Here is a 13783-nt window from a genome sequence, read left to right as displayed (position 1 = left end):
TTCTCCTCGAAAAAATATAATGAAAGCTAATGTTCATTTAAAACCCCATGAAAAATTAATAAAAGATATTAAAAATCGTTTAAAACTATTAATAAACGTAAATTTAAATGAAATAAATAATTCGGTCATCATTCGTACCAACAATTCACTGTATACCATTCGTGCCATCAAATACCATCACTGATAAATGACAAATCGATTTAGAACTAATTGTACCAAAGTGCCATCACTGATATGTCAAAATCATAAAATGCCAACACTGACATAGAATAAGGAGAGAGAACAGCAAATTTAACAAAAGTGATCGGTAACAAACCGGAAAATTAATTCGGATTTTGTTTTATAAAATATTGTGATAAAAAGTGGTTTTTATAATTTAAAAATATTAGAAAAAATTATTTGTGAATGTGTTCTATCGATTGATTGTGGCACAAATTGAAAAATAATTGGAAAAACCACCAAAAAAGACAATATAAAAAACATTCATTTGCAGCAGCAGTAGCCGTCTCCTTGACAAAGTAAGTGTTTTTATTTAAATATTTTCTAAATATTTCATGTTTTTTTGGTGCAAAACTTATTCGCGAAAAAGCAAATAAAAGGAATAAAAAAAGAATCAAAGTACGGGTGCAAAACAAAAACCTGACCTACATTAACATCGATGGAGTTACCAGATTGGAGTGAAACAACATTACTGCGGGATACATTTTTCCATCGTGGGAGTTAAAAATTTAGTGAAATGCAACGAAAATAATTGAAAATTAAATGAGAGTTAATGAAAAATTAAAGAATAATTGTGAATTTAAACAAAATATGCGCGTCGTGAAACTATTTGAAATATATAAAGTAAACACAAAAGAGTGACATTCAAATAATTTTTCCGGTTGGAATTTTTTATTTACTACAACAACTAAACATCCCAAAGACAAATATAAGTTTCTCTAAGAATTTTGGTTTTTGTATTGCGGTATTTTTCCAAAAAATAACCTTGAAATTATTCCAAGGTTAAAACATGAAATAAGAAGAAAAATTCGTGGTAGTTAATTTTTTCTGTACATAATATTGGACATAACGGTTAACAAATTTCTCATGAGGAGAATAAAACCAAAGCAAAATCAAAGACAATTTTTTGAAGGCATAAAGATGTTGCCATTGTTTTGATAAATGTTTTTAAAAAAGTGAGATTATAAATTTCTCCACGAAACATTTTTTGTATCAAAATAATTGAAAATTTTGATTTTTTGAGATATAATAAAGAAATTTTAAAATTTTAAACGGTGAATTGATAAAACAAAACCAAAAAATATTTCGTTGAGAAAATTACAAGAATTACAGAAAAGTTGGTTAAAATTGTTTATTTTTTTCGGCACGTTATGACAAAAAAGAAAACAAAAATGTCGTCGGTACATAAATTTAATTTTGATCATAAACAATTAGTTTCATTTTGTGGTAAATTCAAAGGTGAATATGAAAATTATGATAATGACGCAATTTTGGAAGTAAAACATTCCGAGTTGGAGAGGAGGTGGAACAAAATTCTTGAAAGTTTTGAAAGTTTAATGACTACGACGGATGAAGATGATGATGAAAACATCCAAAAATTTGATGGAGCATCGGAGAAATATCAAGATTGTAAAGTGAAAATTATTGAAACAATTCAAAACAAATTGCGACCAAAGGTACATGAAAGTACCCGAAATGATGTCTCCATGACGTATCAAAATGTATCGAATTTGAAGCTTCCACCTTGTGATACCCATCCATTTGAAGGAGGTTTTTCAAAGTGGCCAGCGTTCAGGGATATTTTCCAAGCTGTGTTCATTAATCATCCTGGTTTATCTCAAGCACAAAAATTATACCATTTATGGTGCAAAACAAGAGGTGAAGCATTACAAATAGTCCAAAGTTTGATCTGGTAGATTCAAATTTCGTTTTGGCTTGGGAAGGATTAAAAAATAGATATGAGAACACTCGAATTCTAGTTCATCAACAGATGAAAAAGCTTTTTCCAGTCGCCTCCAATGAAACACCGAAATCAATCCGTCAAATTCAAAGTTGTATAAATGATAGTGTATCCATCTTTAAATCTTTCAAAGTGAAAACTGACGACTGGGATCCTATCTTGATACATTTATGTTCAACTCAATTTCCAGAAGAGACCCTCAGAGCTTGGGAAGATTCATTAAGTGACCGTAAGGAGTTGCCATCATGGTAACAATTGGATGCTTTTTTATCAAAAAGAATAGAGATTTTGGAAACTATAACAGATTTTAAAAAGCCCAATCACAAAAAAAAATCAAAATTCAAAATCTCAAATTTTTTATTCGCAATCTGAAGGAGAAAACAATAAAATGTGTAAGAAATGTAAACGAAATCATAGTCTTCGTCATTGTAAGCAATTCAAATCGTTAACTCCTCAAGAGAGATTAAAATTTGTATACACAAATAAATACTGTGCAAATTGTTTGTCGCCAAATCATTTCAAGTCGAAATGTTCCAGTAATTTGTCATGTGTCAAATGTAAGAAAAAACATCACACAATACTTCATTTGGAAAATTATAAAAACAATAGAAATAGTCATCGAGAAAATTCTCCGACCAATAATTCAAATTACAATCGATATCTTTCTAATTTTGAGCTGGCGGATCCATATTTTTATAAACCATCACCGATAGATGTGATTATTGGAAGTGATTACTTACCCCAAATCAATATGGAAGGCATTCGTCTAGATATAGCCCAAGGTTAGGTTAGGTTAAAGTGGCAGCCCGATTAAATTTCAGGCTCACTTAGACTATTCAGTCCATTGTGATACCACATTTAACTAAAAGTACCTATTACATATGGGCACTTCTAGTCTTAACCACTGAACCTTCTCTATTATTTACTTTTGTGGAACCAACCAGATTGCTCCAAAAACATTAACAAACTGCTTAAGTTAACGTTTTCCATGTCAGCCAGTAATCTAAAGCTATATGCTCCTAAAATTCGCTTACGCCTTACACAAAAAGCAGGACACTCACACAAGAGGTGTTTAATTGATTCCTTTTCCTCCACGTCATGACAGCTTATACAATAGTCATTATACTTCGCACCTATAGTTTTTGCAAATTCGCCTATCAGGCAGCGACCCGTTATAGCAGATATTAGGAGTGCTATCTGACGCCTTGAGAACACTAGCATATCTAGTGTGCGGTTTAAGTTTAAATGGGGCCATATTTGCTTGGTGTCGTTACAACCCTTGCAATTTTCCCATCGAATATTGGCCATCATAACAGCCTTCTCACGCAGTAAGAGCTTGCAGGTGGCCAGAGGCATACCAACAGATTCTAGTTCCCCTGGAATATGTAAGGTAGTTCCTAGCCTTGCTAACACATCTGATTCACAGTTCCCCGGTATGTTCCTATGACCAGGCACCCATATTAGGTGAATATTGTACTGCTCAGCCATCTCGTTGAGAGATTTGCGGCAGTCTATGGCCGTTTTTGAGTTAAGGAACACAGAGTCCAAGGATTTTATTGCAGGTTGACTGTCTGAGTATATATTAATGCCAATATTTGTTGGAACATTACTTCTCAGCCAATTCACCACCTCTCTTATTGCCAATATTTCAGCCTGAAAAACACTACAGTGATTAGGTAATCTTTTCGCTATTCGAATTTCCAGATCTTTAGAATATACTCCGAACCCCACTTGTCCATTCAATTTGGAGCCATCAGTATAGAAATCTATATATCTTTTATTCCCCGGGGTCTGTGTACACCACGCCTCACTGTTGGGAATTAGAGTTTCAAACTTTTTGTCGAAAAGTGGTTTTGCCAGGGTGTAATCCACTACGTTAGGCACATCTGGCATTACTTTGAGGACCGAACTATGACCGTACATTTTTTCCGACCATAGCGATAGCTCGCGCAACCGCACAGCCGTTGTTGCAGCTGACTGTTTGGCCAAAATGTCTAAAGGCAATAGATGTAGCATGACATTAACCTAACCTAACCTAGCCCAAGGATTGGAAGTTAGAGAATCCAAATTCGGATGGTATTTGACCGGCCCCATGAATTCTTTTTCTACATTAGTTTGTGATTACGAGTATACCGATCTAAATGAACAATTAAAGAAATTTTGGGAAGCCGAATTTCGTCCACCTGTAAATGACAATGATTCATACTGCGAAGAATACTTCAAAAGAACTACAATTCGTGATGAAAATGGTAGATATGTGGTGTGACTTCCTTTCCGGCCAGAATTTCCCCAAGAAATATTCCTAGGTGCCTCCAAAAAGAGCGCGTTGGCTCAATACTTAAGAATGGATAAAAATTTGGAGAAGACGCCTAATTTGAGGAAGGAATATGATAAAGTTTTGCAGGAATATATAGATTTGGATCATATGGAGCCTGTAAATCATCATGAAGAAGCTGGAGAAAAGCAGATGTAATTTTTCTTACCCCATCACGCGGTAGTGAAAGCGGACAGAAAATCCACAAAAGTCAGGGTGGTTTTCAATGGGTCGAAGAAAACATCAAATGGAGTTTCTCTAAATAATGTGCTGCTTCAAGGACCAACATTATTGGCTGATTTAAAGCAAATAATTCTAGGGTGGAGATTTTACCCATATGTCTTCTGACTTTTGGAATCAATTGCGTACCTTTTTTGGCAATGTCATTGATTCAACTCAGCGAAGATTGTAAGGAAAATTTTGAATTAGGTTCTCATGTTCTACGAAATGAAACCTAAGCGGATGATGTTTTGTCAGGAGGACATGACATCGAAGATGCTAAAGCTAAGCAGTTGCAGCTAATGCAGATTCTAAAATCTGCAAACTTCCCCTTGAAGAATATTACTTCTAATAATGATCTACTTCTTCACCATTTGGCCCGGGAAGATCTTCTTGATGAAGATTTTTAAAGTTTGATGAATCCAGCACAACAAAAACTTTGGGCATCCGCTGGAATGCTAAATTTCTCCAAGAAAGCGAATCCAAATACATGGATTTTCAGATGCTTCGGAAAGAGCTTACTGCGGTGCTATTTACATTCGTGCTCAAGATTCTGAAGGTGCTATTTCAAGCCACTTGCTGATTACAAAAACCAAAATAGCTCCTTTGAAAAGCATAACAATACCAAAATTGGAACTGTGCGGTGCTCTTTTAATGGCAAAACTTATGAAATCTCTCAGCGTAAAATATGACTTTGAAAAATTCTATTGGATTGATTCATCTATAGTCCTAGGATGGTTGCAGAAATCGCCACAATCACTGAAAACTTTTGTAGCAAATCGTGTTACAAAACTTAACGAAATGTCAGATGTGGATCGCTGGAGACATGTTTCTACTGAAGACAACCCAGCAGACTTAGAAACGCATGGTTGTACTCCGCAAGAACTCCAGAAAAATATGCTATGGTGGCATGGGCCTCCTTGGCTTCAGGCTCAAGAAGAACAATGGCCCAAACCAAGAACTTTCGATCCTACCGATATTGAAACAAAAAAGACATCAAATTTTCATCTCGAAATACAAAATGAAGATTTCATAAATCGTTTTTCATCATTTAATAAAGCTATTCGAGTTTTGTTACAAATATATCAGTTCATCAAAAAATGTCGACATAAACTTCACCAGAGGGTGAAGCGTTATCTACAGCTGAAATAACTTTTGCAAAATATCGATTAATAATTATGGCACAGAAGGCACATTATGCTCAGGAGTACGAGCAACTTGAATAAAAACTGCCTCTCAGTAAGAAAAGCACAATTTTAACTTATGGCATCACTACCGCAAGAAAGAGTTAATTTCTCTCCTCCATTCACCTATACTGGAGTCGATTTTGCTGGCCAATTCAGCATCAAATCGTCATCACTCAAAAATGCTAAAGTGTTAAAAAGTTATGCAGCAGTATTTGTATGTTTTACTAAGAGATCTGTCCACTTGGAGTGTTGCTCAGATCTGTCAGCTGATGCCTTCCTGGCCACATTTGGCAGATTTGTTGGTCGTCGAGGGCTACCAAAAACTCTATTCTCCGACAATGGGAGAAATTTCAAAGACGCTAATCGAAAACTCCTAGAAGAGCACAACTTATTTCTCAAAGAAGTGGGAGATAACTTGGGCAAAATATACAGTCCACAAGGGTTTACATGGTCTTTTATACCACCATATGCTCCTCATATGGGCGGCCTATGGGAGACTGCCGTCATATCTATGAAAACCCACTTAAAGGTGACAACTAATTGGAACTTTACATTTGAAGAGTTTACGACTTTGCTGGATCGTGTTGAAGCAGTTTTAAACTCAAGACCACTATGTCCGATTACAGAAGATCCAAATGAACTTCTGCCGCTGACACCAGGTCACTTTTTACGCGGAGCTTCCTTAACAGCTCCCCCTGTCTTCGGCCATCATATATAAATAGATGGCAGAGATTAAAGGCATTATTTCAATATTCAGCCAAAGGTGGAAATCAGAATATGTGACAGAAATGCAAAGGCGATATAAGTGGAAATTGAGCAGAGACAACAACATTGCCGCCAACGGAATGGTGTCTTGGACGTATTGTGAAAACGTTTTGCGGAAAAGATAATAACGTCAGAGTAGCTTTTAAGTCGACTCGTCATTCATTTGGTATTCCTGTGAAGTGGCGACGGCGAGACGACGATTACTTTTTGTACCAATTACAATACTCGGTAATAAAAGGCCGATATCGCTAGAAAATAATCAGCTGATGTGCACAAAATGAATTTTATTTTTTTTCGGTTTAAAATATTTTTATTTCTGACGCAATTCTGTGTCGGCAAATCAAGAAAAAATATTTAATTTGACGCGGGAAAAAATGTGGATATATATTCAAGGAAAGTAAAAGCTTCCAAAACTATAAGAATGGCGACGACGCTGAGATCAATGGCACAAGGATCATCGTGAAAGAAAACAATCAGCTGATATGCAAAATAGAATTTTAATCATTTGCTTTTAAAAATAATAAATGATAAATTTGACTCGGGAAATGATTTACATTATCTAAGTTTGGTGCTAAGTAAAATACATTGGCCTTGAAAGGTTTCTATTAAAAATAAATGGAAAAATCAACACGTTTACTTTAATTGTGCAGTTTTCTTTTCTATGATGTGAATGCGATGACCATAACTACTATATATATACAGATCAATTTGGTATAAATAGCGCATTTTTATATCAATAGATTTGTGATCGTGGAAGCTGGAATAAATACTTTAACAGTATAGATTTTTTTAATAATAGTTTTGTTACAATTTGTCTCTAAAGGCCAAAGGCATTGAACTACAAACCATTGGTTCCATTGGTTTTAAATCGTTGGAGTCAGTCTAGCTCATCTAATGACTGATACCTTCCTACCTTTTTTTTCATTTTTTGTAATTTTTGAAGATTAGTCACTATATTTCTTACCAAATTTCATTTTTTAAATTTATTTTTCAATTGTTCGAGTAATAAAGTCTAAATAACTTCTTCAAAAATGAATCACTAAACTCGTCGCTGGTAAATTTAACGGCGACAAAAAGCGACGATATTGGCGACACCAGGAATACCGATTTTCGTCGATAGCAGAATATATCGACGAACGGAATACCAATTAGTGGCGACGGACGAAAAGCGACAAAAAGCGACGGCGAGGGTGACTTCAGGAATAAGGGTGAATATGTCTTCTTCCTTCATCTGAAAACACTTATCTTCCTAAAATGACAATAGAAACACCATTAAAACAAAAAACCCAATGATCAAAACAAACGATGCTAGCTTTTTCATTGTATGTATTCTGTTCTCTTTTTCTCTTCCATTTCAGATACCGTTGACAACAACATGTCTCACTGGGTAATCAAACCAAGATGTTTCCTCTGTGGTCGCAATCAGCCATTAAAGTATTGCCTTAAATTCCGAAATATGACCATTCGCGAACGACGAGCTGCAATAGAAGGTCAAGATGTGTGCCTTAATTGTTTTGGCTTTGGACATACTCGATCGAATTGCCCTTCCGACAACAGATGTCAACTTTACGATAAAAAACATCATACCATGATCCATGTCGATAACTTTGAAGAAATCCCGACCTTCGAAGAAACCATCGAAAGCTCATCTTTTAATGATGAAAAAGAAAATGAGCATGTCTCCATGACTGCCAACTCATCTATTAATGCATCATTTGAATCGATGTCATTTTATATGCAAATGATAACTTATGCAGGTGCATTGCCGCATGCTTGGACTACTCCAAATGAATACCGTCGCCTAGCTCCTGTAATCCAATGCGAATTATCGGGTGGAGGAATCCAAAAATCTTTCACATTTCTACTAGAAACAAGAGTGGCTAAATCTTTTCTGATATTTGAGAGTGTGAAAGAATTTTCTCATCTACACCGTACGAAGCACGAGATATCATCTGGTTCTTTTTACATTCATCTTCCTGAAATGCCACTTAGACAACGATTTGTTATTGCACGCAGAATACCATTTTTTGTACCACCCGCTGTACGGATTCCATCGCTTATGAGCTACTTTCAAGGCCTCAAAATGGCTCATCCTCAACCTTTTACCTACGGTCAAATTGATGGTGTAATCGGTAAAGATTTGGAAAAGTATATCATCCAAGGTGAATCATCAAAATGTGAGAAGAATCCATCAATATTGGTCACAAAGACTGTATTTGGTCTAGTGGTGAGTGGCAGTGCAGCAAGAAGCAACATACCGTTCTTGAAGTCGTTGGCTCCCCTTGTGCGTCGAGAAGATGGTCCCTTTGGAAACTAAATCTTTATTTCCCACTTCAGACCCGGTAGTATGTTGAACCCACTGTTCAACAATGTAAAGTCACCAAGACAACATGAATTTTTGTACCTTTTTTATATTCATTTTTTACCTCTTACTTTTGATCTCTTAATTTGAAATGGTGTGATACATATGAATTCTCTTAAGTTTAAGTTTAGTACTTTTTTATGTTACGTTTACTAATATTTTTACACATAAATATGTATTTCTTGAAGAAAAGTATTTAATGCTTGGATCGTTTGCAACCGCCATATTTAATTTAGTTCTAATATAGTACTCAGTAAAGCAAGAAGCTTTAAATTGTTCTTCCCAAGGAAACCTTTGAAAGTGTTTTATTTCTTTGGGAAATCATCTTTAAACCCCCTGAATTCTGGGACCCATATACCAGAATTCTTCAGAGTAGTTAATAATTAGCAAAAATATTCTCCCATTCATATTTGTTTGCCTATGCTTTGTCTCTCAAAGCGTAAGAGCAGATGAGTATTAAAGTGGTGAATTTCAATAAGTAATGAATTGCAATGCGATGCCACCATAGGTCAATCTCCAAGAAGTCTATAGTAATTTTCTTCAAATTCAAACGCTTTTCCCCACCATACAAAATCGAACAGAGTTCATCGTCCTTTCCTTGTTCTATGTGCAACCGTTTTAGGTTAAGGTCTGTACTCCCAAATGCCTCAACCTCAAAACACCTGGAGAGAGTATCAGCTACTAGATTTGATTCGCCCTTTATATAACATATGTCGCTTGTAAATTGTGATATGAATTCAAGGTGCTAATAGTTCGCGATCAAATGTACTGTACTTACATTCAGAAGGACATAACTTCTTTGAAAAGAATTCTAAAGGTTCCACCCTATTCCCTTTGACTTGCTGCAGAACTCCGCCTATTGCTACGTTTGATGCATCGACGGTTAATGTCAATTTAGCACTTCCATCAAAGTGATGTAACAGTACTTTAGAAGCAAAACTATCTTTGACCCGTTCAAATGCTCGTTTGGCATCCTCGGTCCACTCTAAAACCTTCTGTTTCTTTATTTCATCTTTTGCTATCATAGCGTTGATAGGAGAAGCGAGTTCTGCAAGTCTAGGGATGTATCTGTGATAATAATTGACCATACCCATAAATTTGTTTAAGATTTTTACGTACTCGGGCGCTCAAAATCGCGAATTGCTGAAACTTTGCTCTGCAGGTTTGATTCCCTCCTTGGACACATTGTGACCCAAAAAATCTACGTTTGATACTCCAAACGTACACTTTCCATGTCCAAATGGATCATGTGTTCCTCTTCTGTTTTACTAGCAATTAACACGTTGTTAACATATACGAAAACGAAATCAAACTCACCGAGAACTTCGTTAATGAACCTTTGAAAGGTTTGAGAAGAATTCCTGAGACCGAACGGCATTCGAGTAAATTCGAACATCCCAAATGGGGTAGTAATTGCGGTTTTGTGTATATTTTCTTCCGCCATTGGAATTTGGTGGTAGGCGCACCAAGTCCAGTTTCGAAAATATACATTTGTCCCTCATATTCATATTAAAATCCTGTATGTGCGGCAAGGGGTAGCTATCGGGCTCAGTTACACAGTTAAGTCTTCTAAAATCTCCGCAAGAACGCCAGTCGTCTGGATCCATTTTTGGAACCAAATGTAAGGTGAGCAAACACTAGACTTTGACGGTCTGCATATACCAGACTTAACCAGAAAATCAAATACCTTTCGAGCTATTTTGAACTTCAACGGATCCAATCGCTTGGGTTTCGAATACGGTAGCGGTCCATTTGTTATTAGTATGTGAACAGTGGTATGTTTTACCGGAGCCGAATAATCAGGTTCCGATATGAGTAGGGGATACTTCTTTAATAATTCCGTATATTGGTTCTCTGCCGAAAATACTTTGGGTAAATTTATAGTGCATAATTGTTCAATAGTGTTCGTAGATATTTTAGTTAACGGGTCCAATGTGATCGATGTCTTATGTCTACTAGAAGGCCATAATTGTGCCAATTATGGGTTTTTCAATTTTGGCTATAGTGAAAACAAAAGAAAATTCGCGCCGCAATCCTAATCAACATTTAAGAGTTTCTTTCCATACGTACCATTGGCCGCTGTCAAGGTTACATCCGATTTCCTCTTGTTGGTTTTAAACCTGGAAGCTGGCAGCACTGAAATATCGGCTCCGCTATCGATTAAAAACTTCATTTTGTTAGTTTTGTCGTGGAGGCGACGTGTGGCCGATATGAGTAAACCGTTGTCAGTCGCCGAGACAGCGGGATTATTTAGTTTTTTGGACTTTGACTACGGCCTGCAAAAGAACAGGGCTCTTCACATTTTTTAGCATTCTCGCCGTATCTGTAGTGAAATCTAAAAAGCCATCCTCTGCTACTGGATCTGGCCAGAGATCGTGACCTGTTTCTAATGAAACTCGTACATTTCTAAAGATAAGTTTTTGAATTCCTAGCACAATCCGCTAGTCATTTGTGACAGATTCTCGACGACTTTAACCAAATCCCCTGATGATGGTGATGTAATGGGTTTCCCAATACTGGAGACCTCTTATTCCCGTAGTACATCCCATATATTGTCGGACAATTGTATTAATTGAGACATATCTGTCAAACTTGAACCAGTCAGTGCAACGCTTAGCTTTCTCGGAAGTTTCCTCATCCAGAGCTGTCTCAACACGTCTGTACTGAAGTAAAATCCAGCGAGTAGTGCTAAGGAACATTAGAATTCTGATGGCTTGCGGTCACCTATTTCTGAATCTGATAACAACTTATCTAATTTTCTATTTTCGATAACGGACATTATCACATACTGTGGCAAAGACGTAACTATATATTCATACTTAGTATTTGAAGATGTGATGCCTTTCATTGCAAATTGCATTTCCGCGTGTACGAACCATGCCTCGGGACAATTTATCCAAAATTGTGGTAACTTAACTGATGTGGCCGATATCTCTAGCGGTAGTGTATGTGGGGCCACTGAATCGGAAGACGTAAGCTGAGATGGCGCTCCTGCGTCGTTGATGGCATGATTTGCGTTTGAGGGTAGGTGATTCATATTGGAGGAAGAGTTTACAGTTAATAGAACGGGTGATGTTCAGGTTTGAGTGTGCGTCAGTGTGATGATTATATATAAATTTATTTTAAATTAAAACTAAAATATCGGACTTAATGATTGATCAGGTTCTGGACTCGAATTTGTTGTCTGACTTACGGAATATGGATCAGCAATATATAATCTGGGATCTTCGTGTCGATGATTGTTTGAACTATTGCGTATTTTCTTCTCGACTGTGAAAAAATTGTCGTAGCACTAGGTTTAATGAGTCGGTGGACTTTTTGTCCGGATAAATCTTGATATGTTTGATGTTTTACCCGGGCTCTGCGAGTTCAAAATAATTCTCTAGAATTCTTACAATCTCAGCTTCGCAGGATATTAGTTTGAGGCTTTTGGGAATATTCAGCTTTGTCTAGAATTCTTACAATTTCGGCTTCGCAGGATATTAGTGATTAGTGACTCCCTTTCGTTGTCCAAACTCTTAATCTCCTGGCAGGATCGCTAGTTGTGGAGGTCAAAATTATTTTTTGTTGAAACTCAACAAAAAATAATTGAATATATTTTATATAATTGAATATATTTTATTGATTGACAACTCATGTGAAAAATAAAAATTATATTATAACCAAAGCAACTTTGATGAATTTAAATTATAAATGTGTGTAATGTTCTTGTGTACCTACAAAAGTAAATAAAATATTCTAATAAATCTCGCTGCGTACACACTTTTCTTGTGTTGAAATAAACAACCTTTCTTTCGAAAACAAAACAAAAGAAAAAACATAACAAAATAATTACAAGAAATTTTCTCCATACTGAAAACAAAAAATTGATTTCTAGTAAAAAAAAAACTAAGTTTCATCATCCACTCCCAAAATGGGAGGCATACTATTTGATAGGGGTAAAAATATTCTAAACCCGGGATCTTTACAACCTGTCTTTCTCGTAATGAGCAGAGCCGGCATACATGCTGATAAAGGTTTCACAAACGTATCTCCCGTAATCCAAAAATCAATTGACGCAGTCGGTGGAACACAAATCACTAAATTTTTCCAAGGGTATATTTTCTACAAATGAGCTTCGCGGACTGGAGGACACTGAATTGAAAAATGAGATGTTAGAGCTAAATAAAAATATTGTCGAAATAAAACGATTTAAAAAACGAGACCCAGAAACTAAAAAGCTCTCAAATATATACTCTGGCTTATACATCACAAATTTCAATATTGAAGAACTTCCAGATCACGTGTTTGTTGGTTATTTTCAACCTCGTTTAAGACCATATATTCCCAACCCATTACGCTGCTTCAACTGTTTTAAGTTTGGTCATATTTCAGAAAGGTGTCCCTCTCCACACAAAGTGTGCCCACATTGCGGTAAAAATGATCACACAAAAGATGGCAATCGAGAAAAATGCACTAACAAACCAATGTGTGCAAATTGTCAGAAAGATCACAGCATATAAAAAAGAATACACAATTCAAACCATACGAATAACACAAAAGAAAAGCATGTATGAAGCACGAAGAGAATATTATAAACAAACCCCCTACCATCGTCGTATGCTAATGCCTCGTCACCAGCACAAGTTACACCCACTGCAACAGCATCACCCGAGAGAAACGTATGCAACTGCTCTTGCAAATGCCAACAAAGTGATAAAGATGCAAAACTCGCCACAGCAGAGAAATCTTCTCCTGTCAAAACATTGAAAGAAGCTCTGAGTTCGGTCTCTTCTATACATCAAGTACAACGAGCAGATGGAACAGCAATAAACATCTTACCCAAAGGTATATTCAAACGCAAGAGGAGAGAAATAACCCAAGCAGATAAAAAGAAAAAACACAATGTTAACAAAGAAAGACGGAATGTCAACTGGATCTTGTAATTATGAATAACGATCATCAAATAATCCAATGGAATTGTAATGGCTTTTTAA

At 36.1% G+C, this 13783-nt stretch overlaps 2 protein-coding genes across 2 annotated transcripts in view; one reads left to right on the top strand and one right to left on the bottom strand.

Annotated features, from left to right (window-relative positions):
- The window catches only part of DIP2 (disco-interacting protein 2), a 635079-nt gene that overhangs the window by 553444 nt on the left and 67852 nt on the right, over nucleotides 1-13783 (bottom strand).
- On the top strand, nucleotides 361-8864 carry LOC142234710 (uncharacterized). The gene is made up of 2 exons (XM_075305885.1): nucleotides 361-518; nucleotides 7804-8864. The coding sequence occupies exon 2, from the start codon at nucleotides 7821-7823 to the stop codon at nucleotides 8760-8762; it is 942 nt and encodes a 313-aa protein (XP_075162000.1). The 5' UTR covers nucleotides 361-518; nucleotides 7804-7820; the 3' UTR covers nucleotides 8763-8864.

The sequence above is a fragment of the Haematobia irritans genome, chromosome 4 (genome assembly GCF_050003625.1).
Source record: "Haematobia irritans isolate KBUSLIRL chromosome 4, ASM5000362v1, whole genome shotgun sequence".
In the NCBI taxonomy this organism is placed as follows: Eukaryota; Metazoa; Arthropoda; class Insecta; order Diptera; family Muscidae; genus Haematobia; species Haematobia irritans.
The sequence above is the reverse complement of the archived record's forward strand: the minus strand, read 5'-3'. Positions and strand labels throughout refer to the sequence as shown.